This window comes from Ostrea edulis, chromosome 1, assembly GCF_947568905.1.
Source record: "Ostrea edulis chromosome 1, xbOstEdul1.1, whole genome shotgun sequence".
Taxonomy (NCBI): Eukaryota; Metazoa; Mollusca; class Bivalvia; order Ostreida; family Ostreidae; genus Ostrea; species Ostrea edulis.
In genome coordinates this window covers 83061207-83089178 of record NC_079164.1, presented here as the reverse complement: position 1 = coordinate 83089178, position 27972 = coordinate 83061207, and the positions used below count along the sequence as shown (strand labels likewise).

Here is a 27972-nt window from a genome sequence, read left to right as displayed (position 1 = left end):
AATAAGGTACTGACTAAAACCCGGTCTCGGTCCCGGTCTTCGGTCTCGGTCCCGTAACTAAAACCCGGTCTTCGGTCCCGGTCCCAGATTTTTTTATTCGATAAAAACAGAATACATCAGAATATTTTAGCCCCAATTTCTCGTTAATTTAGATATGACATATCATGCCTACATTCTGATAGTTGATTGATAATATTATTGTCGTCTTTCGTAAAATAATATGTGAAAACTCCGGGACCGGTGGGACCGAGAAGTAAAAACAGTGCTAAAAGCCGGTCCCGGTCTCGATATTTTTTATTTTTCCTAAATAGCCGCTTGAATCTACTTTTTTATTTAAAAAAAGATAAGAGTGTTATATTCAATGACATTCCTTTGTATGCACATGTATGTTTCTGATTTATTGTATGTTTGTGTTTTATTCAATTTTCCTTCTTATGTCAAATTTGAACTCAACTACGTGATTTTTTCTCTCCCAATTGAACGCGTTACATTACATTTTCATAAAAATAATATATATGTACTTCTCCTGGTGTATTTGTTTGTAATTTACTGTTGGATGTAATTTTTACAAATTTAATTCTTCTTTTTTCATTTAGGTCAAAAATTGATAAAATTTTCAAATTCAATGTTGGTGTATTCCGAACCGGGTCTCTGTACATGTTATATGTATACGCGGGTTACTGTTCTTTCTCTCTCTCATTTACGAGTGTATCGTGAGAATCACATTAATTTGTTAAAGTATGATGTTATATTAGCTGTTTTAATCAGGGAAGAAAAGCCTCTATGTAAATATTAGAATAATATTAAATTTTATTATAATTTTTGAAACATGATGAATAATTGTTGTTGATAGCGAAACAAAATTAATGTGCACTCTTGTCAACAACCCCCTCCCCCGCCCCTTTCCAGAAAGATTCTGAATACAAGAATGATGCTTTTGAAAAGCAAATGTTATATCCCCGTAATCGGATATTCGAGGCGCATTTATATAGTTTTGGGTCCATCCGTCTGTTTGTCAGTAAAAACGTGAACCTTCGGCAAAACTTTTGAATGCATGTTGATAGGGTTTTCATATTTCACATGTGTACTCCTTGTGACAAGACCTTTCTTTACATGCAGTTCTTCACCTTTCATATTTGACCTACTTTTGAAAATCTTTAACCTTAGCCATAACTTTTGAATGGTTAGTAAAAATACACGAGGGTATAAAATGTCTCAGGCAGGCATACTTTTCTTGAAGCGCTAAAAGTAGGCAAAACTGAAATTTATTTCTTAAATGAATTTACATGTATGTCATGCATATTTATAAATGTAGATTTCATTGTTTATGTCAAATTTATGCAGTTTGAAATATAAGATATTTTGAAAATAGGAAACAAACAGTTTTTGTGCAGCATAATTAATACATGTATGTTTGTACTTATACGTATATAACTATTCACAATAAATATACATGCAGTTACCACATAATATTACAGTAAAAACATACCATAGATTATTTGAAGATCATCTAAAGTCAGAGGGTATCTTCTGTATAAGTATACAGAATCTGACATTTTTGGTGAGCATACATGTGCTCTATGTATGACACACTTTCATAGATACTATAAATATATTATTAGGTGGATTTTTTTAAAGCATTGTATCTAAAAGAACCACAACTGAAAAAAGAAAACTAAGTATCAAATAAGAAAGGAAGAAATATTTTATAGTTATTATTCATTGGTTATATACCCATATAAAGAGATCGGGTTCGGAATACAAAACATGAATCTTTGAAAACTGATTTTGACTGGAATAGAAGAAATAAAATAAATGAACAAATAAACTAACTGTGAATTACAAACAAATACACCAGGATAAGTACATATATATCATTTTCCTTCTACATCCTTATCTTCTTATGAAAAGGTAGTGTAAAGCGATCATTTGGGACAAAATGTCACGTACATGTAGTTGAGTTCGATTCTGACATAAATATAAAGAATATTGGAATAAAAAAAAAACCCCACACACAATAAATCAGAAATATATGTATACAAAGGGATGCCATTGAGTATCACGTCCTTATCTTTTTTCATGAAAAGGTAGATTAAAGCGGCTATTGAGGAAAAATGTCGAGACCGTGACCGGCTTTTAGCATTGTTTTTATTTCTCGGTCCCACCGGTCCCGGAGTTTTCACATATTATTTTACGAAAGAAGAAAATAATATGATCAATTTGTTATCAGAATGCAGGCATGAGATGTCATACCTAGTTATTGAGAAATGGGGCTCAAATATCCTGATATATTCTGTTTTTATCGAATAAAAGTATCTGGGACCGGGACCAAAGACCGGGTTTTAGTCACGGGACCGAGACCGAAGACCGGGACCGAGACCGGGTTTTAGTCAGTACCTAGAAATAAACTTTGGACTCTGGACTGCCCCAGAACCGAAACGCCATAGAGATTTTAACATATCTGAGGAATCATTATGCAGGACACAGGTGTAAATATATTATTCCAAATGAAATTAAAATAAATTTCTAAAGTTGAATAGGTGACTGGTTATTACCTGTATCAGAAGTATAAGAAGTGTATCCAGTGAGTTTTCTATCAGCAACAAAGATCTCTGTCTCATTGGTCTCAGTGTTACGTCGCTCGGTGACTCTGATATAGGAATTAATATATAACTATATATATATATATATATATATATATATATATATATATATATGTAAGTATGTATGTATGTATGTATGTATGTATGTGTGTGTGTGTGTATGTGTGTGTGTGTGTGTGTGTGGAAAATGTTGAACATATTTGCTAAAACATATGGAATGTTGATTTCCTGTTTCAAAAAAATTCTCTTATAAATTTATTAATTTAATTAGAAAAGTGCTCTATACTTATGAATTCCACAGGATGTCCATACCTTCACAACGTATAATGAGTATTGTGGATATTTTTCAATCCCCAAAATGGTAATACTTACGATGTGTGGAAGGTGAGTTTGGCATTGTAATGGTATTGTGCAAGAGTTTCAAACAGGAGCACCCACGATGCAACAACTTCAAACCATGAAAGAGAGGAAAATTACCTTCATTGAATATTAAACACCCCTTGTGCCAGTCTTGACAGACGGCTGTAGGATCAGATATTGTCAAACGTATTGAATAAGCTGAATGTGGTATTCTGCACGTACATACTTAATGCATACATTTTGAAAATGTTTTGATTATTTTTCCCGCCCCATTGTCAGTTGTAGGTCGCATTTACTCATTTCATTGGTATTTGTAGCGAATAGCGGTTGGTTTTATTAGTGGTTTACTACAATTTGTATGTCTTAAAGATACCTTATATATCTAGTAATTTTGGCGTCGAGAATATTTGTCGGATTTCTTTGGGGTTAAAAATGTATCATCGGTATGAAGAAACCTTTTAGCGGTTTTCATGTTGACAAATATTCCTCATCCGCGAAGAACCCCAAACATCACCAGCTCGCCAAAATTGTCCAATATACGGTATCAAAGCAGAATTAGCGAACACTGTCACATTCTATAAATATTTCATCCATTCTTCTAATGCGCAAAACTCTTATTTCGGATATTGTTCTTGTGTCAATAGCAACTGTAGACCACAATCACTCATGTCAGCATTATTCATAGCAGCGATTAATTGCCTCTACGAGTGGTTTATCACAGCATCTACATGAAAGGTGAAGATAACGAAAAGTGATCAATCTCATAACTCCTATAAAGGTGAAGATAACGAACAGTGATCAATCTCATAACTCCTATAAAGGTGAAGATAACGAACAGTGATCAATCTCATAACTCCTATAAAGGTGAAGATAACGAACAGTGATCAATTTCATAACTCCTATAAAGGTGAAGATAACGAACAGTGATCAATCTCATAACTCCTATAAAGGTGAAGATAACGAACAGTGATCAATCTCATAACTGCTATAAAGGTGAAGATAACGAACAGTGATCAATCTCATAACTACTATAAAGGTGAAGATAACGAACAGTGATCAATCTCATAACTCCTATAAAGGTGAAGATAACGAACAGCGATCAATCTCATAACTCCTATAAGCTATATATCATTATTCATATTTGTTTGTTTGTTTGTTTCGATGTTTTCTGCCAAACTCAAAATTTTTTCAGTTATATGGTGGCGCCCAGTTTTTATTGGTGTATGAGAGAACCCATATACAATGTACCTGGGAAGAGACCACCGACCTTCCGAAAGTCAACTGGGAAACTTTCTCACTTACCGGCGCGAGCGGGATTGGAACTCGCGCCGACAGAGGTGAGAGGCCGTGTGATTTTGAGCGCAATGCTCTAACCACTCGGCCACGGAGCCGCCCTTCCCCCCATTATTCATATAATAAAGAATCAACTGTATATTCTATGAGAGTTCACTGATAAGTCTGATATCGGTTATATTTTACGCTGTAATAACTATTTCTTCCATTTTGTTGAAGCTTATGAACCTCTGATCTGTGTTTGTACTACGGCTAGTTCACAAATATCATGCACATTTGATACAGTTGTTTCTATGTCAATCAAAACGTATTCCCATTGTTCTCAAAATATCGTTATGACTATTGCAATTGATGATATAACGTGAAATTTTATGATAGTGAAACATTCATGTTACCAACGCCATCAAGAATAAAAATGATGGCTCTATAACTTATATAACGTTTAAAACCTATGAGCAAATACACATTTGGTACATATCTCTCCTGCATTCTGAAAATAATTCATCCTTAACAGAGCGTATTTGACACTTACTTGTGTATCGGGATCGTCCTAGCCAGCGAAAATTCCTATCACAGCGATATACAACATTGGGAAGGAATCCATAGCCAACTCCTGCACACCCGAAACCAACACATTTACCATTGTTATGTACAGCCATAAGGGGGGAGGTCACGGTTCTACCTGATGAGAATTTGAACAAAATTGACATTTTCACAATACGAAACAACACTTATACCCGACGACTTGCTAAGTAAAACCTTCATCACAAACCATATTCTATTTCATAAACTGCTTCGCGGAAAATGAAAGCGTAAACTAACCCACCTTACATTATATTGTATAAAATGAGAAGAAATGACTTTCATTCCTGAAATTTTTTCATTGTTTTTCCATTATTTTTGTGATGATTATCTACATTCATTGTGAAACCAGATGAATGAAAGTTAAATATTGGTGTCTTCTGTTTGCACAGTCTCTGTCGGTATATATACCACATCATTCAGCTGCTGCAAATGAACAATAGTAAGATGGCAAGATGACATTTAACGGAAGACGGTAGACATACTCTGCAGAAAAATTTTGAATGCGTGACTTTCACCATCTAGCAGAAAGATCACCAGTATTTATTTTAAATTGATGACCGTGTAGTGACGGTTTTTGGAATGTGTTATACACGGAACACATCTCATCTAAATCTTTGAAATATTATATCTGTGAAAATACTAAATGACCTTATGAAGTCTGTAAATAGCCTACAAATCAAGAAATTCAGTAACAATTAAAGCACATCTTGTATCTCCTATTCATCTAGAACAATCGATTATTAGGAGGAATGTGTTTCGGGAATTAAATTTGCAAGCAATCATAATTATTTCACTGATTTCTCTATCAAGTTAAACACAAATAATCCCCATCACAATTTTAAACATAGATCGATATTACTAGTATTGTAACACACTGTATATAATATGATATCTTTGATGATACCATTGAAATTTTCAGAAAATGTAAAGATCTTTAAACATTTACTAACGTCTTGAGGACCTTACCTTGAATTACGTGAAGAGCGGTCGTTAGAACATCCCGCGAACCTGTGCAATTTCTCGACCAATGACTTGCCGATCCTTTTTTGATATTGTAAGAATATTGTAATATTAATTGGCAGTTCGTTACGTAAATGCTGCATGCAGAAATACCAAATCCAGAATATAATCATCATAACAGGAAAACACTTTTACCAGTTGGGATCAAGCCGAATGGAATGTTTAAGGGAGATAATGCTGCATTTGGGTCGTTAATATCAACGCCTTGTTCCTCCTGTCTCTTTCGCATCAATACGTTTAGCACTTCGTTGTATGTCCCGTCACCTCCAAGTAGTACGATCCTAAAGTTAAGGTATGGCATTTTCTGATTGACTGATGGGCAATTTATCACGATGCTTTTACTTGCGTTATGCAAAATTAGAAATCCAACAGTGATCAATCTGATACAATGCATGACGAATACCAATCGGATCAGATGAGAGACATTAACACAATATGCAGGTGGTAATGGGGAATTACTTCATAAAAATGGGATGTTCACGATCGAGAATCTGAAATCATTCCTTTTATCATAATGTTGAGTTGTAAGTGTGCTATTAAAGTTTATGTTCAACATTCACAGCTTTTGTCATATTTTTGACTGCAAACTTATCTCTCATTTACATTGTTGCTGTGGCATACAACCAGACGTTTAGATATATCGATGACGTTTTATCTATTAACAATCATCCTTTTCATTGAAATGTCGATTCGATATACCCCTGTGAACTCGAATTAAAAGGCACTACAAAGTGTTCCACATCTGCTTTGTACTTAGATATTTCATTGAACATAGATGGTAATGGAAAACTAACAACTCAACTTGGTGACAAACGGGATTGATTTCAGCTTCTCCATCGTTCATTTTCCATTTGTATGTAGTAATATTCCATTATCATCTGCATTTAGTGTTTATGTCTCTCAACTGATTCGATACGCACGAACTTGTTCTGTGTATAATCCGTTTTTAAGTCGAAGCAGGCTACTGTCACACAAGTTGATGTTACATGGGTGTCCACAATCCCATTTAAAATTAGCATTGTGCAGAATTTATGGTCGATATATGGATCTAATTTGCCTATCATAGGATAAAACTTATACGGTACCAATTTTGATGCACCAGATGCGCATTTCGACAAATAATGTCTCTTCAGTGATGCTCAACCGAAATGTTTGAAATCCGAAATAACTATGAAGTTTTAGATCTAAATATAGCCAATAACAGCGTGCCAAACAAGTGGCACCAAATTCGTCCAAGGATAAGAGCTATGCATGAGGGAGATAATCCTTAATTTTGAAATGAATTTCTAAATTTTATAACAGCAATTAAATATACATCCGTATTTTCAAGCTAGTAACGAAGTACTTAGCTACTGGGCTGTAGAGACCCTCGGGGACTAACAGTCCACCAGCAGAGGCCTCGACCCAGGGGTCATAATGTAAAACTTATACGGTACCAATTTTGATGCACCAGATGCGCATTTCGACAAATAATGTCTCTTCAGTGATGCTCAACCGAAATGTTTGAAATCCGAAATAACTATGAAGTTTTAGATCTAGATATAGCCAATAACAGCGTGCCAAACAAGTGGAGCCAAATTCGTCCAAGGATAAGAGGTCAAATACTAGATGACATGTTTCATTTCTAATATTAGGCCGTTCTTTACATACTCATTTCCACTACGGATTACTCCGTTTACCTGATCAAGACGTAGGGCTCACGGCGGATGTGACCGGTCGACAGGGAATGCTTACTTCTCCTAGGCACCTGATCCCACCTCTGTAATATACAGGAGTTTGTGTTTGCCCAACTCTCTATTTTGTATTTCTTATAGAGGTTATGAGACAAGCTCCGGTCAGCTCAGTATATTCCGTTACGCTACAACTCCAATATCATTATTCGTAGGGGATTGTAGACCCGGAGAATTGATTCTGCACGGAGTTTGTTTATGAGATTGTTTAATGTTCATTGACTTACCATTTTCACTGTATGCAATAATGTTGGGTTTTTCCTTTGTATCTAGGTCATATTGATATTGCCATTGTTAGTTGGGAGTCCCTATTTCAATTCATACTCAATAATGTAATACGTTCTTTAACTGTATAATCCTTTTGCTACTCTCTCTCTCTCTCTCTCTCTCTCTCTCTCTCTCTCTCTCTCTCTCTCTGACTTTTTAAAAAAATATAATTTAATTGAATCAGTTTAGATCTATATCTATCCGTTGCATTTAACGTATTTTTAATTCATCATATTTGTGTACTCCTATAAGCAGTACAAAATAAATACTTGAGCAAATACGGACCCCTGGACACACCAGAGGTGTGCTTAGGAGGAGTAACCATCCCCTGTCGACCGGTCACACCCGCCGTGAGCCTTATGTGCATGCGAAATGCGCATCTGGTGCATCAAAATTGGTACCGTATAAGTTTTACATTATGACCCCTGGGTCGAGGCCTCTGCTGGTGGACTGTTAGTCCCCGAGGGTCTCTACAGCCCAGTAGCTAAGTACTTCGTTACTAGCTTGAAAATACGGATGTATATTTTTAAAATTGCTGTTATAAAATTTAGAAATTCATTTCAAAATTAAGGATTATCTCCCTCATGCATAACTCTTATCCTTGGACGAATTTGGCTCCACTTTTTTGGCACGCTGTTTTTGGCTATATTTAGTTCTAAAACTTCATAGTTATTTCGGATTTCAAACATTTCGGTTGAGCATCACTGAAGAGACATTATTTGTCGAAATGCGCATCTGGTGCATCAAAATTGGTACCGTATAAGTTTTACATCCTGATCAGGATTATATCATTACACTCAAAATATCTGTATACAGAAAGTAAGATAGACTCACGCATCAGTGTTGGTAAAGTCATAGTTCTTAGTAATATCAATTAAATGCCCAGGATGTTTGGAGACTAGAAATAAAAGAAAGAATGATATGATAATCTACAGAGTAGGTCATCAGTATTTGATACAGTATAAATATCCATTAATAAAAGTCAAGAAGCACAAAACTCGAATAATTATTTAATGCTATTGATAATAAATATATAATGTGCGAGTTTTGTGTTTCTTGACCTTTTTCATTGGATATATATATATATATATATATATATATATATATATATATAATAGAGCTAATCAGCAGCAATGTAAACATGACAAGTCACGAACAGTTAAGTTTGGAGCCGTATAGATTTTAGCCCATCCTTTCGCAAGAAGAAATTGAGAAAAGAAGACGTTCAGTCGAGTCGCAGACCAGGCAGACGATACACGTTTCTGTATGCAAATGTCTCGAACCCCAACTTGTCATTTAAAAAATGATGGAACCACAGTTTACATAGTCTTATTTTTCCAGATGACTTGGTCGGGTCAGAAATTGCACCCCCCTCCCCCACATATATCCTTCGCATTAATGTAATTAACTGCATGACAAGAAGGCATCAACTTATATATTCGTAAAACCTACCATATGCACATCTTTGAAGATCTTAGAACCTCATCAAAACCGGAACAGACGGTGGGACGTCAAAATTATTGATTTTTGTGATCTTGAAAACAAAAGAGTTCCACACCATGACAGCCTCTATAGATGGCGGGAAATTCAATTTTTAACGTTTTCAAATTAGTACTGAAGCTTATCTAGGTCGTATACCAACAGAATAATATGACACATTTTTATCATATAATTAATACTATGATTTATCATGTAAAAACACTTGCGTTCCCTCCCCCTTTAACGCTGTTTTACTTGAATATAAACGTGTCTTCATAAAATCCTAAGATCGGTCCCTGTAACTATCGATTGTTGCAAGTTCCTAATACAAGTGAATGAGGGTTCAGTGGTCCATGAAATGCACGAGCCACGATGTTTGATTGCGTTGTAATCAAATATAACCGCGTTTTGAGAATACTGTGTCTGAATGATGCTTAACGCAAAAATGCAATTGGATGACTGGAAGCAGGTCTGCCATGATTTGTATTTACAAGAGATTTCAATGTAGCACAAAACACCATATCCACCTTTGGAGCGGATATCAACAGAATGTGTTAAGAAATGACCGTTACAGACCAGGTAAACCAAGCATGATGTCAGTAGCACAGGATCGCTATATGTGTTCATACAGATTGTTAGGCCGTTCTTTATTAACTGATTTTCACTATGGATTACTCCAATTACCTCACCAAGATATTGGGATCACGGCGGGTGTGACCGGTCAACAGGGGATTCTTAGTCATCCTGGGTCTCCTATCCCACCTCTGGTAAATTCAGGGGTCTGTGTTTATCCAACTCTTAATTTTGTATTCCTGTATAAAAGTTCGTTATCTTCAACTTCCCATTGACTATTGACACGAAACCGTCTATGATACATCCAAATCATTAAATATATTGAATGCATACTTCCTGCTGACTTAAAAACGATATAAAAGTTGACATGATTTCTCAATCTTGGACGTATCCAAATAATTTGATGTTGCATGCATTTAAGGTGGACCTGTATTTGAATTCGAGGCCATATGTGACCTTATTTAGTAGCTTGGGGAATTTCAATGTACTAAAATGATTACACTTACAAATTATATCCATGGACATTCCAGAAAGTCTGAACACCGGCTCGACTATATCTCTGAAATCCTTCGTGGCTGTACGATTGCCCCCATTTGGGTTGATCATTACCAACATTCTTTTGGGACGCTTTGTTTCTGTAAATGTTTCAGAACTGATATTTGCTTATATATTACGGATAGAAGTAAATGTTTCATCAGAACCAAACTTTAAATGTTTCGGAGTAAACAATTTTACCTTTTACTATCTTCTCTGTTAGATCGTGTTGGAAACGTTTTCTTTGGTCCCCAGACACAACCCTCGATTGCTTCAGTAATGCGTTGGAAGATCCATCTTCGATTAGCCAAACCCGCGTCACTTCCGTTCTCCAAAACCATCCCGTGATTTCCTCTTCACATCCTATGACATCATCGAATCGGTAACTAACTGAAAATAAAATGACAAGGTAGGATAATAACACCCGAGTCATGTCTGTCCTCCAAACCAATCCTGTCACTTCTCATACTATAACATCATGGAACTGGTAACTGACTGTAAATGGGATTTCTTAATGTTATGCTTCAGTAAATGCACCTCATCTATTTTCTGTTTGACTTTGGATTCATGTAATGTACAGTGTATATGATATTGCATATTATTGAGGGTACCATTATGTTTCACCATCTCCACCAAAGGATGATAATAATAAAACCCACTGTCTATAGCTACCGAGGTAAATATCTTTCAGTTGTGTACGTTCATATATCTTACTTGAATTTAACAAGAAAGTATTGTAAGATAAATGTCAACAATATACATATGAACAGCTTATAGAAATTAAGATCTACACAGGTACATTTTTTTGTAGGTTGAAAAAAGAAAGGTTAATTGTTTATTGTTTAACTTCCTTCGGATGAGACTGCAAAAACCGAGGCCCCGTGTCACAGCAGGTGTGGCGCGATAAAGATCCATCGTTCCTCAAAGGCCGTAAGCGCAGAGTATAGGCCCAAAATTTCAGCCCTTCGCCGGCAATAGTGACGTCTGCATATAGGTGAAAGATTCTTGAGTGGGACGTTAAACAATATACAATCAATCAAGACAATCTAATTGTATTGTTATAATAACGTGTCCGACTTTAAATAAAGATTATTTAATTTAATTTGATTTGATCCTGTGTATAAAAGTATAGGTAGTGAATCTTCCTTCGCCAAGCGCGCGGCATTAGACAAGAAACGTAAGATATGACACAAAAGTCCCATGTAGGTATAAGTGTTAAATATAAGACACTTACCAAACACTGCGGTGTCTGAGTGACGTAAGAGTTCGATACTGAAGATTGATTGTTTGTTTTCCGCCCCTTCGAGAATATTTCACTTATTGAGACGTCACCAGTTGTAGGGGAAGTGCACAGATGATCTCTGCTTATGGTCGTACCAGTGAAGGTTCTTCGTCGTGCCAACGCCTACCGCGAACACAGGTACTTACTCTTTTTGTTTAGGTCATATCAGAGAGACCCGTGATTATGGTGCATGGAAATTGGTACCATATACGTTTTACATTATAAATGCCGAGCGTTTGGCGAAGAAACAATCACTAGTACCTATGTAAAAGTCTTAGGTTTGGCGCTACCATGGTACTAGCGGGGCTCGAACTCACTACCTCCCGGTTATGAAGCAAACGCTCTACCACTGAGCTACCGAGATCAGTCAAATAATTGCGATCAACCACTCGAGCACGTTCGCCTTCTCCGAGTACACGGTTTTACTTTCGCATTATATTCGCACTTACATTATATATGTATATCCAAACCGACAAAAAGCATTGGTATAGTTTGTAGAATTTTTTTTTATTCATCGTCGTGAAATAACTAAAACTAAGATGGTGACGTTTCCGAGTGAAAAAAGTCTTAAATGAAATGTTAAACAAACAAACAAAATCGAACCGCGTAATGTTTCAAATTTACATTGACAAAAATCGATCAGCGCAATGTTTCATATTTACATTGACAAAAGTCGGTCAGCATAATGTTTCATATTTTCATTGACAAATATCGGTCAGCGTAATGTTTCAAATTTACATTGACAGGAATCGGTCGTCGTAATGTTTTATACATGTATTTACATTGACAAAAATCTATCGGCGTAATGTTTCAAATTAACATTGACAAAAACATTGCTGCAGGCGTGCTTGAATACTTTTTTTACTGATTCAAATTACACGATCTGTCTAAAGCGATTTAAACATAACAAAAATTTACGACTTTGACTTGTCACATTGTGTATACATGTATTCTTTAAAATGATTCATGAGATTTATCAGTTTCATCTATAAACACCTACTCCCTCACCCCCTTTTAAAGTAAAGCTCTACATGTACTGTCGTCAATACTTGTCTTATTTTTTTTAGGTTATCGATAAGGTTTTAAGTTATCTCGTTCTAGATAAAATTATAGAGAACTTTATTGGGGTCATATATATATGGGGCATCTACAAAGTTCTCAGCAAGTTTCTAAAATCCATTACCTCGAACTACGAAATAGAGTTTGTATTGTCTCAATGCAGTCAATATAATCTAAGAAGTGATTGTATTCGACCACATCCCTTATTCCCCGTAAATCGCCTTTGTAATTATGCACAGAGATGAGAGATATGCATATCGATGTGCTTCATACACATACCTCTACATTAATTTAAAACGAATTCAATCACCAATGCATCATGGAATTCCGTATTTTGTAGGCATAAAGAAAGATTATAACGTCCCGTACGGGAATTTTTCACTCAAAAGGAGACGTCACCAATGTCGGTGAAGCGCTCCACAATTGAGAGTTATGCCCGGCGCTTACGACCTTCGAGCAGGGAGTGATCTTTAACATGCCACACCTGCTGTGCGCTGGGTTTCATCTTATATATATGAAAGGTGAAGTTAACGAACAGTGATCAATCTCATAACTCCTATAAGCAATACAAAATAGATAGTTGGGCAAACACAGACCCCTGGACACACCAGAGGTGGGATCAGGTGTCTAGGAGGAGTAAGCCTCCCCTGTCGACTGGTCAAATATATTGGATACTAGTCATATATTAATGCATTGCCTATTCAGTCCACCCTTTTCATCTTATGTTCAGATATTTTCACATATTCCATTATATATTCAACATCAAATGTTTACATACATCAAGTTCAATTTAATTTAATATTCATTCCACCCACTACGTCTAATACTTAGCAATATCCACATATACAGTTCACCTTCTACGTCTAATACTTAGCAATCTCCACATATACAATTCCACCTTCTACGTCTAATACTACTAATCCCGTCAGGATCCGGGTTAGAATAGGTCCTCAGTACCCCTTGCTTGTCGTAGAAGGCGACTACATGGGGCGGTCCTTCGGATGAGACAGCAAGAATCGAGATCCCATGTCACAACAGGTGTGGAACGATAAATATCCCTCCCTGCTCAAAGGCCATAAGCGCCGAACATAGGTCTCAATTTTGCAGCCTTTCACCGGCAGTTGTGACGTCTCCATGTGAATGAAATATTCTCGAGAGGGACGTTAAACAACATACAATCAATCCATCAATCTACATGTAATACTAATACTTAGCAATCTCCATATATTACAGTTCTACCCTCTACGGCTAATACTTGGCAATCTCCACACATTCAGTTTACCTCTACGTCTAATTTCTAGATACATGTATCTCCATATATTCAATTTCACCCTCCACATATCACCATGTTCATTTATTCAGTTCTATGTTCTACACGTAATAAGTAGATATCTCCACATAAATGTATTTAGCTTTACAATTTAAATATGATATTTAGATATCTCCACATTTCAATTCCCCCTCAACATATCGCCACATATCTAGTTCAACCTTTTATCTCTAATAAGTAGACAGCTCCACATTTTCCGTTCCATCCTCTACAACTTATATTCTAAGAGCGGTGCTTGAAGCTTGTAAATATAAAGCGCATACACTTTGATTTTAAAAATTTCGTTGATAATTTATTTCGTGGATACTAATCTGCATAAGTAAAAACAATAATATTATATCGTTGTCCACTTCATTATTTCATTACGAGCTCTGTAGAAACCACAAAAACAGCAACAATTTGTATTCTATTAATGAATTCAAGTTGGGAAAACATACTTACTATCGACATCGCCATTTGATTCAAACCTCAAACTTTCTTCGGTGATCGTCACTTTGGTATCTACACCATCCACAACCAAATTATACAACATCTTTCAGCACCTTCTGTGCAAGAATGAATCAGTTTAAGATCAACACATCGTTATATAACTTTCGTGATCTTATCAGTATGTGTGACGTGCAGTACTCGTTATAAGTAGCGACGCAAGTAGTATAAGGCCTCCCGATAGGGAGTTCAACTGAGTGCACTTTTTATGCAAATGAGGTCAAGCAAGGGCGTTTTTGATTGGTCAAGCGGTGTCGGGGTCAACGGAGTGGTTCAATATCTAGGACGGGGTCAACCCCAGCAGGGATTGTAGAGCGGGTGAATAGACTGGCCTATGGCCGCTGGTCTAATTTTAGCATGCGGTACTTTCGCTTTGAGTTCCTGGAATGAGTTCCTGCTATTTTTCTGCAAAATCGGTATAAAATCCTGTGTATTAAATCCTGTGTATTAAATCTAAAAGAATAACACAAGGTTTTAAGTTGACATGTTTATTAAAGAACAATGGTACAATCCCCAGAGCTGGCACGGTCCCTAGTTTTACCCAGCGCTGTCTACAGGTAATATATAAAGCGGCGCGCGGTGCATTGGGTGTCACTTTCGACATCATGTCAGACAAGTTACCTACTGGACTTCCACGGAGTTATATTGAACAGCGATTGAGATTTTTGAATGATCAGCTGAACAGACAACGGCAGCGTGAATTACAACTCCGCAGAGAGAATCAACGGCGACTACAGTATTTACAGCGGGGAGGGGGGAAAAAGAAACTCATTTCGGATTATTACAAAATTCAACTGGAACGAGGACGTCAATCACGGAAATTTAAAGTCAAGGAAAATGTCTACAATGTTGCCTTCAAACCTATTCCAGAGAAAGAAAATACAGCCTTCATTCGTCGGCTCTTCCGGGATATGTTAAAAAATGTGAAACAGGAAATGCAGTGCAATCCCAATGATTATCTACGTTTAAATATTCGGCACCCGTCTCTGGATTCAGCTATTTGGTACGAATTTACGCAGTCCAATCAGCTCAACGAGGACAAAATTCTGAACAAAATAGAATCCGTCCAGCAATCTAAAAAGGAATTCCTAATCACCGACGGGGCAGTGCAGATGGATTTTTTCCATGTCAAATATCCACAAGGCAGCGGGTGCACTAAGAAAAAACATCTGCATGTGGAAAAGGAAAAATTCAAAAACTCCAAGAGAGCGATCGTTCGCATTCAAAATCCTGAGGATTCTCTCTGCTTGTCCCGGGCTATTGTGGTAGCACGTCTACACAGCCAGAAATCAAACGACCCGGCATGGGAAACGAAATGGTTACGCATGAGAAAAGGGGATTTCAAAACTCTCGACCAGAAACGAGAAGCGATAGCCTTGATGGAACAAGCTGGGTGTGTTATGAACCAGCCGTGTGGGCCACGTGAATGGGAGCAATTACAGCACGCGCTCGCCCCACAGTATCGATTGAAAATATTTCAATTCAAAACGAATACAACTCGTTTACGACTGGAACCTATTTACAAAGGACCGGGGCACGGGACTTGTTTGAATATCCTGCTGGATAACGAGCATTACGATGCCATTGTGTCTATGCCTGGAGTGACGGAAAACAAATACTATTGCGATTATTGCGATGTTGGCTACAGTCACATTGAAGATCATCGGACCGTCTGTCCTCATCGATGCTCATTTTGTTTAGCCGATACCCCCTGTACCCCGGACGGGACTCAGACGAATTGCCCTCATTGTAAGGGATTTTTCAGAAATGCAGCTTGTTACCAGAACCATTTAAAACCCTACAGCAGTAATACAACGACCACGGTCTGCAGTTTAATGGGGCGTTGTAACCAGTGTCAGAAATGGATGTCCAAGAAATTATTAAAACGCCACGCGTGTGGGGGTCAAACCGAATGCCGCATCTGTCACAAAGTCGTCACCATGCCTCATCACTGCTTTGTACAGACGAAACCCAAACCTAAGAAAGAAAAAGAAGAAGAAGAGGAGTTGAAAATATACATTTATTACGATTTCGAATGCAGTCAGGAAAACGGTATTCACATTCCCAATTTATGCGTGGCAGAACGTGTGTGTCAACATTGCGACAGTGTGGATATCGACAAGCCCTGTTCTCATTGTGAAGGATTCGGATCACAACGCCGCTTCCTATTTCAAGGACCCGACACGTTAAAACAGTTTATGGAATGGCTCTTACAGAGCGAGACCGATGAGCAAGGCCATGTGGAACTCAAACACGATGAAGCCACCATCATTGCCCACAATTTCAAAGGATACGATGGGCAGTTTATTTTGAATTACCTGGTGCACACGGCGTGTATCAAACCCACCGTCATCCTGAACGGCAGTAAAATCTTATCCATGCAAGTCTTGGGGTTGAGATTCATCGATTCTTACAACTTTCTACCCTTTGCTCTTGCCAAGATGCCCTCTGCTTTCGGATTAACGGAATTGAAAAAAGGATATTTCCCGCACTTTTTCAACACGACAGAGAACCAGCAGTATGTGGGTCCTTACCCGGCCGCTCATTTCTACAATCCTGACGATATGTCCACCGCCAATCGTGAAGCCTTCTATACTTGGTACCATCAACAAGAGGGCAAAGTCTTTGATTTCCAGAAAGAATTCTTAGCTTACTGCATCTCGGATGTGGATATTTTACGCCGGTGTTGTGCCCATTTCAAATCCACCCTGTTTGATCTGGTGGAAGTAGACCCCTTTCAAGAATCCATCACGTTTGCCAGCACGGCTAATTTAGCCTACCGACGAGGATTCATGGTTGAAAATACCATCGCCATCATTCCCAATATGGGCTACCGGCCAGCACGACGATATTCAGCTAAAGCTTGTCGATGGTTCGCCTGGCTAGAACATCAACATCACTGCATACGACATGCTAGAAATGGGGGCGAAGTCACGCTTGGACCCTATACAGTAGATGGGTATGATGAGGAATCTCGTATCGTGTACGAATTCTATGGCTGTTACTGGCACGGCTGTCCCACCTGTTTCCCGAATCTGTTGACTGACATGCATCCTCATCGTGTTCAGCATACGTATCAAGACCTCTACCTGGACACCTTAAAACGAGCCAGTGCTTTAGAAGACCAAGGCTATACAGTCGTGAGCATATGGGAACACGAGTTTGATCGTCAGACCCAGACCAATTCCGACTTGCAGGAATTTTTACAAGGAGTCGATATACAAGATCCTTTGAATCCCCGTGACGCTTTGTACGGAGGCCGGACCAATGCTACACGACTGTATTGTGAGGAGGGTGACATGCGATACGTGGATGTCTGTTCCCTGTACCCGTACGTGTTGAAATACAAGCCATTTCCCGTCCAACATCCCCAAGTCATCACCAGCCATTTCACCGATGTCAGAGACTATTTCGGGCTCATTCGTTGTCGTGTCCTCCCACCCCGAGAGCTGTATCACCCCGTATTACCTTACAAGACCGGGGGTAAATTACTCTTTCCCTTATGCCGCACCTGTGCGGAACAGCGCAACTTAGGACCCGACGAGCGGTGCCAGCACACCGATTCTGAACGCAGTCTCACGGGCACCTGGGTGACCACCGAACTTCACAAAGCATTAGATCTAGGCTATCGTCTCGACCGCATTTACGAAGTTTGGCATTTTGAGAAAACCAGTGACCACTTATTTCGAGCGTATATCAACACCTTTTTGAAAATTAAACAAGAAGCTTCCGGATTCCCCGAGGATTGTCAAACAGTCCAACAGCAGCAACATTACATTGAGGAAATTCAGCAACGAGAAGGCATTGCCATGAATCCGGCCGACATCCAGAAAAATCCGGTCCGAAGAACCATTGCCAAACTCTTTTTAAATTGTTTGTGGGGAAAATTTGCTCAACGATTACAATTACCCAAATCCCTGTATCTCACGGAAGAAGAAGAATTACAACAGAAATTACAAGATGCCACTTTAGAAGTCAAAGGCATCGAACTCTTAGAAAATCGTGAACGCCCCGAATGTGATATGATGCTGATCAATTATCAGGAGAAAGAAGAATTTTTAGAAGACTGCCCCTTTGGAAACGTGGTGCTGGCGTGTTTTACAACAGCTCATGCTCGTTTACATTTGTACGAGACGTTACAGCCTTTGGGAGAGCGTGTCTTATACTTTGACACGGATAGTATCATCTATCAGCACGACGAGACCCAGTTCAACCCGACCATTATCAACAGTTTAGGCGGCTGGACCGATGAATTGGGTGGAGATCGTATCATCAAGTACATGTCGGGCGGGCCCAAAAATTATGCATACGAGACCCAGAATGGAAAATCTGTCTGCAAAGTCAAAGGATTGACACTCAATTATCGTGCCTCTAGAGTCGTGTCTCTCGATACGTTGGAAAAAATGTTAAAAGGAGAAGAAGAAGAAGTCCATGTCAGCTATCCGCACTTTATTCAACGAACCCGCCAACATGATGTGCGAACCATTCCTCTGGTGAAGAAATACCGCATGGTGTATGATAAACGTCATCGTATTCATGACTATGACACGCTGCCTTACGGGTATTAAAAAGGACATGCTAGAGAAAACCATCAGTCGGCAAAATGACGGACTACGAATCACTACATAACCCGGGTACACCACGTTATGCTCTACTGTCAGATCGAGTAGCGTCGTTTGAAAATGCTCCCGAACACTTGCAGAACCTATTACCTACCATTGCAGAAGCGGGATACTTTTACAAAGGGTACGGGGATAACACGTGCTGTTTTTATTGCAACTTTGGACTTCACCATTGGGGAGCTGTCGACAATCCTTGGATACAACATGCTTATTGGTATCCTCACTGTCCTTACCTGAAGTGTAATAAGGGTAAACAATGGGTACGACAAGCCTTCAATGCCTATGCCCGCGCTAAAGACACTGGTTGCGATTGGGAAGGTTTACCCTTAGACGCGGCAGGGAATCCAATGTGTACCCAGAAATGTCACATTTGTTTAGAACGAGACTTGAGAATTGCTTTTTTACCTTGTGGTCATTTATGTACTTGTGCTATATGTGCTACGGGACTGAAACAATGTCCTATTTGTAGACATGGTGTTGAGCAAGCTGTACGTATTTTTATTTGTTAATAAATAGATATGATTTTCCTGAACTTGTGTCATTTATCAAGATGTATACCTACGAGACACTTGAGCCTTTTCAGTTGAAACATGAATTTACCATGGTGGTGGCCGGACCCTCTAAATCGGGTAAAACAGAATTTGTCAAACAGCTGGTGCAAAATACGCAGTGGATTGCACCGCCTCCCGAAAAGATAGTATGGTGTTATCGAGAATGGCAGGCCGCGTACGAATCCTTACAGGACAAGGTCACTTTTATCCGCAATATACCTCAAGACGATGAGCAGATAGTGGCGGATCTCAGTACGCGCCATCTACTCATTTTTGATGATATGATGGGAGGTAAAGCCATCGAATCGATTGTCGACTGGTTTACGCGCAAAGCGCATCATCGAAATACCAGTGTCATTTATATCACACAAAATCTGTTTGATCGAGCAGTACAACATCGTACCATCAGTCTGAATGCTCACTATCTTGTGCTGTTTAAAAATCCTCGAGATAAATCTCAGATTGGGGTGTTAAGTCGGCAATTACAAATGCCGCATTTACTTCCAGCCTATGAGGACGCCACCCGTGTACCTCACGGGTATTTACTAGTGGACTTGAGTCCTCAGACGTCGGACGAATTAAGATTAAGAAGTCAACTCTTTACCAACTTGGCTGTGCACATGCCCCCGAGAGTATAAATAATGTCACATCATGGGCAGGTGTATCATTCGAAAGACAGTCTTCATCATGGGTAGACCTTCCGCGAAGAGTAAATTAGTCAAAACGTTACGCCGTTTACAACGGGAACGGGATCCCGTTCAACGGAGCCATCTCATTGAATTAGGACGTAGAGCCTTACTCAACTGGTTTGCGATGGGAGCTCGAAATTTATTGCGAGGGGTCTTACCAGGCAATAAAATCACTCAGCGGTTCATTCAATCCCATCGGCAAGACTTGAGTGTCATTGCCGATAAGAAGTCCAATGAAGAAGAGCGTAAAAAAGCCATTTTGAAACGAGGAGGCGCCGGATTCTTAGGAGGGACCATTATTCGTCATTTATTCAAATGGGAAACAGGCCGTAAGCCCCGTGGGGGACAACCCAAGAAAACCAAGAAACCACGGGCTAAGAAAGCTAAAAAATTGCCTCAGAGAATTCCTAAACTCATTATTCGCTTACCTAAGAAGACACCTAAGAAGTCCCCTAAGAAGTCCCCTAAGAAGACACCTCTCAGGATGAAGAATCCGTTTCCCAATTGGGCTCCAAAGAAAACCCCTCTCATTGTGAAGATGCCGTTTCCCAAGGCCACTCCCCCCAAGGCCACTAAAACGTTAGCCAATCTGAAAGCCGGATTAGCTCAAAAGAAAATGGAACGACCCATGCATGGGCCTATAGGAAGTTCCAGAACCAGTGATACTGCTCTACCGAGTTTTGCTCATACCTTTGGAAGCATGAAATTTCAACCCTTAACCGCCTCAACACCGGTTCAGGTGCAAAAGAAATATAAATGTAAATTTTGCCCTCTGGTCTTCAATGCGAGAGAGAACCGCAATCGTCACGAAGAGACCGTCCATCACAAACGTTTTGATCCTAAACATCCGAGTGCCATTGTCCTGGACTAGGTATAAAAAGGAGGGGGAAGGAGCCCCACCCTTCATTACCATGGCTCATACGAAGAAGTGTGAATGTCGATTACGACCTCATTTACCGCTCTTGCAGACGTTAGCGGCTCCTCACTATTCCAGCAAATTAAAGACAGAGGTGTTGAAACATTGTTCCAATGACTGCATTTTAAAGATTTGTGAGATTGTGTACAATCTATTAAAAGGGGTGATTCCTCTCACTCCTACTCAGAAGCGACAACTGGGTCGAAAGAAACACATCTTAAGACGCTTAGTCCACCCTCAACCCGTGAAAAAACGACGAGGTATACTCATCCACCAAAAAGGATTGGGTTCGTTTGTGTGTGGCAAGATTTGTAAGAAATCATGAGTCGAAAAATGGTGTTGGTACCGGAAGCGATGCTCAACGAATTAAAAGGCAAATTACCTAAACCTCCCGAATTTACCTCGACTATTGGTTTACGCAGTGATTTGGACGAGATTGAACATCGAGATGATTTAACCGAGAAAGAAAAAGTGGGGTTGTACGGGCATCAACTTCATCGCTATCGTCAATATTTACAACAAGCTCGACATCCCACCCCATCCACTCGGCCCTCCCCAACCAGTGCACCCAGTGCCGCCTCACCACCCTCAGCTGCCGCAGCACCCGATGACTTGGAGGAACAGATTATCAAAAGCGTCAATAAACCGGGTCAAAAGAAAGCAGGTTTATTACTCGATCATCTCAAGAAATCCAAAGTGGTGAGTTGGAATAAAGAAGGAGAAATCAGCTATAGAGGACGCAGGGTTCCCGATTCCAATATCGTGGATTTAATGACCGAAGCCCAGCGACAAAGACCCTTAAGACATCGTGACCCCCCTGCGGGATTAGAGGAATTTGCTCAAGCGTTAAAAGAGACTCATGCTCCCAAAGGATATGTGACCAATCGGGATGTTATAAAAGCCATGGACAAGCCCGGAAAAATCAGTACGCCTAAACCTATAGAAGAAGAAGATGAGAGCGGATTTCAAGAAATCTCGGGTTTTGACCAATCTTTCTATGAAACTCCCAGACGAATGATGACCCCTAAAAATATCAGGGAGGCTGGTAAAAAGACATCACGTGAAATTGGAAAATGGTTAAATCTGCCATGAAACCAGAACAGATCTTACAGCGACTGTATTACGATCCCAAGACAGGGTATGGGGGAGTCCAGGCGTTGTATCGTCAAGTGCGTCAATTAGGACACAAGATTACTCTGTCTCAAATTCGAGAATGGGTGAAAGCTCAAGATACCTATACCTTGCATAAACCGATACGGAGGAAATTCAAGCGACGACAAACACGAGTGACGGATATGGATGAACAATGGCAATTAGATTTAGCCGATGTCTCCAGCTTGAAACAAGACAATAATGGGTATACGTTTTTATTATGTGCCATTGACGTGCTGTCTAAATATGCCTGGGTCGTGCCTTTAAAACAGAAAACGGGGAAAGAAATGATACGAGGCTTACGACGGATTTTTCGAGAGGGACGTCGCCCCGTGCGCATTCAGTCCGATCAAGGAAAAGAATTTACCAATAAAGAATTTCGTCAAGCCTTCAAATCCATTCATTTCTTTACGACCCGTAATGCCGAAACCAAAGCCAGTATTGTGGAACGTTTTCAACGCACGCTGAAAGCACGTATGTGGCGGTATTTTACACGTCATAAAACACGACGATATGTGGATGTCTTGGCCGATCTGGTGTATGGTTACAATCATACCTATCATCGCAGTATCCGGCGAGCTCCTGCTCAAGTCAATGCCAAGAATGTCTTGACCGTATGGAAAACCTTGTATGGAAAACAGAGTGCCGATACCACGAGTCGTTTGCAAGTGGGGGATCGTGTACGCATTAGTAAAGCCAAACGTACGTTTGAAAAAGGATATTTACCGAATTGGACCAAAGAACTGTTTACCATCTCTAGAAAAGTGCCAGGACGCAACGTCTATCGCATTCAAGATGATCACGGGGAAGAATTAGAAGGAACCTTTTACGAGAAGGAATTACAACAAGTGATTAAAGACGATGATGTCTACGAAGTGGAGGAAATCTTAGGGTATAAAAACCGGCGTGTGGGAAAAAAAGTCATTTCAGAAGTCAAAGTGCGTTGGAAAGGATATCCTCCCAGTTTTGATTCATGGATTCCGCAAGCGGATCTCATTCGACCATGACCACCCAGTGGACTTTCTTGGGTGAAAAAGTCCCTCGAGCAGAAATTGTGTATTTTGCACAATTATTCCTCTGTTTAACCATCATTATTACGTCGGTCGTCATGTTAGCCTTAGGCGATCCCAATCGCGATTTTTGGATGGTGACCTTAAGTTCTCTCGTAGGCTACGTCATGCCTAGTCCACAAATGACGTTAGCGAGCCCGAGTATAAAACAGGAGTCCCCTTCACCTGAGAGATCAGTTCACCATGGCTAACACACAGTACGCCTGGAAACAAGAGGGAAAGAAAACGGCATGGTTTGCAGATAAGCAAATGTGTTTGATGCATTGTAAACAACACAAAACGTCCACGCATCCTGTGTACTTGTACAAACGGATACTGATACCTCACGGATGGTCAGCCTTTATCATGAAGACTAAATATCAAGAGTTTCGTTGGAAAGTCAAAGCCTTCTGGGGATTGATGGGACGACAAGACGAATCCGATTGGACCTTAAATGAGAGTCCTTGGTTTGACCATTCCGAGGACTGTCTCCGACATTTCAAAGACATGATCAATGAAGGTTATGATGTGGCCGATTGCTGGGGAACCCGACACTATCTGGTGATGCGACGACGCTTAGTCCCGAGACGAACACTAGAGTTGGAAGACTCGGAAGCGTTGATGTGGGGTGGTGGTGGTCGCGATCAAGAAGAATGACATGTAAAATTGTGTATTAACATTATGTTGTATGTTCAATAAAATATGAAAATGTTCATTGTGTTATGAGTATAAATAGAGAAGGAAACAGAGACAGGGTCTCATTTAAGACATCATGGCTGGAGGAGAAGGGTTTTACATGACTCTGTTGAGTGATGGGTCGATGGAATCGTTTCCGACGAATACGACGGCTCAATTTAAAACGTTATTGCCACACACCATGGACTTAACGGATGGAGAATGGGAAGTCGGATTGACCGAAATGATGTACTCGGCCAACTTACAAAACGTATCGGATAGCGAGGCTTATGTGGACGTTCTCATTCCAGATCCGTATACGCAATATGTCCAAGATCCCAACACTTATAAATGGGAAAGATTTAAGACAGAGAATATGGGCAAAGTCACGATGGCCGGGTGTGAGGTGGTGGTCCCCTGGGATCTGACGCCATGGTCCCATCTCTTTGCGGGAGGGGATAGTTTATTTCCCTTCGATATCATTCGCATTCACTTCCGACCCGGAGCTTATACACAACCTTTGGCGTTAATCAATGAAATCAACGCAGCCTTAAGGAGAACCCTGTGGAAAGTATGGAGGGAGTTAGGGAATCCTAACGACGAGGGGAACAACCAGATCTTAGTGTATCACCCCGAGTACGATCGTGTCGAGTATCAGTTTAATGGGAAAGCACTGAGATCTACCCCCATGTGCATTCGTTTCCCTACGCCCTTAGCGTACAAGCTAGGTCTGGATAGTGACAAAATGATCCTGGGCGATGAAACCATGACGAAATGGATCAACGTGAATTACTTGGGGAACACGACCATGGATGTCTACGACAATCTGAAAGCCATGTATGTGTATTGTGACATTGTGGATCCTCAAGTGGTGGGCACCAACAAATTGAAATTATTGAGAGTCGTCCCCTGTACGGGTCAATACGACGATCGACAACAAGCCCGTTGGGAACCGATTCGAGCCGAATATTTGAAACTGAGTAAGAAATATTTCGATACCATTGAGGTACACATCATGAATTCTTTAGGGCGTCCTATGGGGTTTTTAAATGGGCGCTCCTTAGTCAAACTTCATTTCCGCAAAGTGTATTGAAAGATGAAGTACCATCGAGGAGTCAGACGCCAGAAAGGACACGGAATCTGGTTTCTCATTCCGTGGATTGCCAATGCCATTGTGGGTCAAGCGGGGCAAGGAAAGAAGAGAAAGAGACGGCGTAAAAAGTATAAAAAGCGGGTGTAACCCCTAACGAAGTTCATTTACATCAAGATGCACTACCATAAAGGTTTAATACGACAGCAGGGTCACGGGCTTGGAGCCCTGCTGGGAATAGCCAGCAAAGTGGCGGGTCCCCTGATCAGCGGATTATTAGGTGGAGCCCCCGCACAACAGCAACAACAACAACGTCCTGTCTATCAAGAGAGATATTATGATTACGACCGCCCTTATCGCTCTTATCAGAGGAGACGACGTAGAAGCCATCCAACAGAAGAATATGATCCAGAATCTGAAAAGCAGAAGGGAAAAGGATTTTTCACCGATTTACTCAAATCGGGGGCTAAAAGTGCCTTAAAGGCTGCTGCTAAAACAGGGATGGATGTGTTAGATAATAAACGATCACTCAAAGACGCTCTCAAGACACACGGTGCCCAAGCCCTGAAAGAGACAGCAGGGTATGCCCGTAGGCGAATATCTCGAAAAGCCCCATCCAAACGAGGAAGAAAACCACGCACAGGAATACTCAGGAAGCCTGGAACCACGACCCTCAAAAGAAAACAGGTGGGAAAACAGGTGGGAATACAGGAAGGAAAAGGATTTGTTAAAAGAAAACAACGTATCTTAGCTCGGGGTGGGCCTCATAAGAGACCTAGGAAGCAGCCTAGGAAGCGATCTAGGAAGGGAGGTAGGAAGCTAGTGAAAAGGGGTAAGCCAAAACGCTCTCTGGATATTTTCGACTGAGAACCCTATAAAAAGGGGGTGAGAAGGAGCCCAGAACACATTTGATGCCAGTTCACGCTGAGTAACACATCGTTCCAATATGATGCACCGAGAATCTTGCGCTTGTGGCACCAGCAGTTTAGAACTGTTTAAAGTGCCCCCGACCAACGTCACTTTAGAAGATTCGAAATGGATGGAATATTACCCCATTTCCAGTACCCTCAACTCGGATACGGCTCCGATTGAATTTGAAATCAAAGGACAAGGAGATGAATATCTGGATTTATCCCAAACTTATCTCCAGATGGTATGTAAATTCACGAAAGCCAATGGAACGAATCTCGCAGGAGGCAATTCGACCTCGACCCCCGTGAATAACATTCTCCATTCCTTGTTCAGTGAAATCGATGTCAGTCTCAATGGAAAAGTCATTACCCCGGGGACGGATACTTATCCCTACAAAGCGTATCTGGAGAAATTGTTGTCTTATGCACCCAAGACTCTGGAAACCCAGATGAGAGCCTGTAGCTTGTGGGAAAAAGATACGGCAGGACATATGGATGAGGTCAAATTAGAAGCTCTGGCTCAAACTCCTGTGGAATTTGCAGTAGTGAATAACAAAGTCAACATCGCGGCCGTCATCCCGACTCCCGAGTATCCGGATGATTCCAAGAATGTAGGGTTGAGAAAACGTCACGAGAAGATTACAGACAGTAAGGAGATCGTGTTGATGGATCGATTACATCTGGATTTGTTTGAGCAAGAGAAATGTCTCCCTAATGGCTTGGATGTCCGTCTCCGATTCAATCGCGCTCGACCCCAGTTCTACATGATGACCGCTGCCGGGAGTAGTGGGAAAGTGGTCATTCAAAGTATGATCTTGTGGGTGAGAAAAGTCAAACCTGTGCCGAGTATCATTAATCTCATCAATCAGCAACTGAGTACTCAAACGGCGAAATATCCATTGAGACGAGTGGAAGTGAAAACCTTCACCATTCCTAGTGGCACCCAATCTAAAATCACCGATCATCTGTTTCAAGGACAGATGCCTAAACTGATCGTGTTGGGTTTTGTGGACAATGCGGCTTTTAATGGGGATAATACCCGAAACCCCTTTCATTTCCAAAATGAGAGAGTCAAGAAATTAGAAATCAGTATCAATGGAGAAATGATGGAAACCCGCCCTTTGGAACCTAATTTCACCGACGATCAGTACCTGAGATCGTATTTGAGTCTGTACAAAGGCTTGGGAAAATTAGGCCAGGACTGGGCTCCGGACATTACCCTGGAAGAGTATAAAAACGGTTACACCCTCTGGTGTGTGGATTTCACGAAAGATCAAGAAGCCCAGACGGATAAATTTCATCTCATACAGACGGGGAACTTGAGAGTGGAAGTGCAATTTGCCGCCAACGTAGCCAGGACCTTAAACTGTGTGGTGTATGCCGTGTTCGACAATCTGCTAGAAATCAACAAACAACGAGAAGTCAGCATCGATTACTAAGAGAGAGATGGATACTCAGCAATTGAGAGATGTTTTACAACGAGATTTAGGACCGGCGTTTGCCGGTGTGTATCCTCGAGATGTCATACCTGAGCTGTTACCTCATCACAAAGCCATCGTGGTGAATACAGACCCTCACGATCGCCCTGGAGCGCATTGGGTCTGTTTGTATTTGAGTAGCCCTACCGTCGAATATTTTGATTCTTACGGATTACCTCCCAGCCATAAAGACATCCAAGACTTTATTCAACGCCACGGAGAGACTTGGATTCATAAC

At 40.3% G+C, this 27972-nt stretch overlaps 2 protein-coding genes across 2 annotated transcripts in view; one reads left to right on the top strand and one right to left on the bottom strand.

The window, feature by feature from the left end:
• Positions 1-14677, bottom strand: part of LOC130054247 (uncharacterized) — a 29898-nt gene extending 15221 nt beyond the window's left edge. The window contains exons 1-9 of the mRNA XM_056163386.1: positions 14557-14677; positions 10646-10834; positions 10417-10545; positions 8693-8756; positions 5997-6142; positions 5808-5882; positions 4789-4938; positions 2976-3051; positions 2556-2650 (exon numbers count right to left, since the gene is read on the bottom strand). Coding sequence (XP_056019361.1) covers positions 2556-2650; positions 2976-3051; positions 4789-4938; positions 5808-5882; positions 5997-6142; positions 8693-8756; positions 10417-10545; positions 10646-10834; positions 14557-14647 — 1015 coding nt within the window. The 5' untranslated portion in view covers positions 14648-14677. The remainder of the gene's footprint in view (positions 1-2555; positions 2651-2975; positions 3052-4788; positions 4939-5807; positions 5883-5996; positions 6143-8692; positions 8757-10416; positions 10546-10645; positions 10835-14556) is intronic.
• Positions 14678-26291: 11614 nt separating this feature from the next.
• On the top strand, positions 26292-27695 carry LOC130048238 (uncharacterized protein F54H12.2-like). The gene is made up of 2 exons (XM_056144689.1): positions 26292-27258; positions 27451-27695. Exons 1-2 carry the CDS (start codon positions 26292-26294, stop codon positions 27693-27695), a joined length of 1212 nt encoding a protein of 403 aa, XP_056000664.1.
• The last annotated feature ends 277 nt before the right edge of the window (positions 27696-27972 follow it).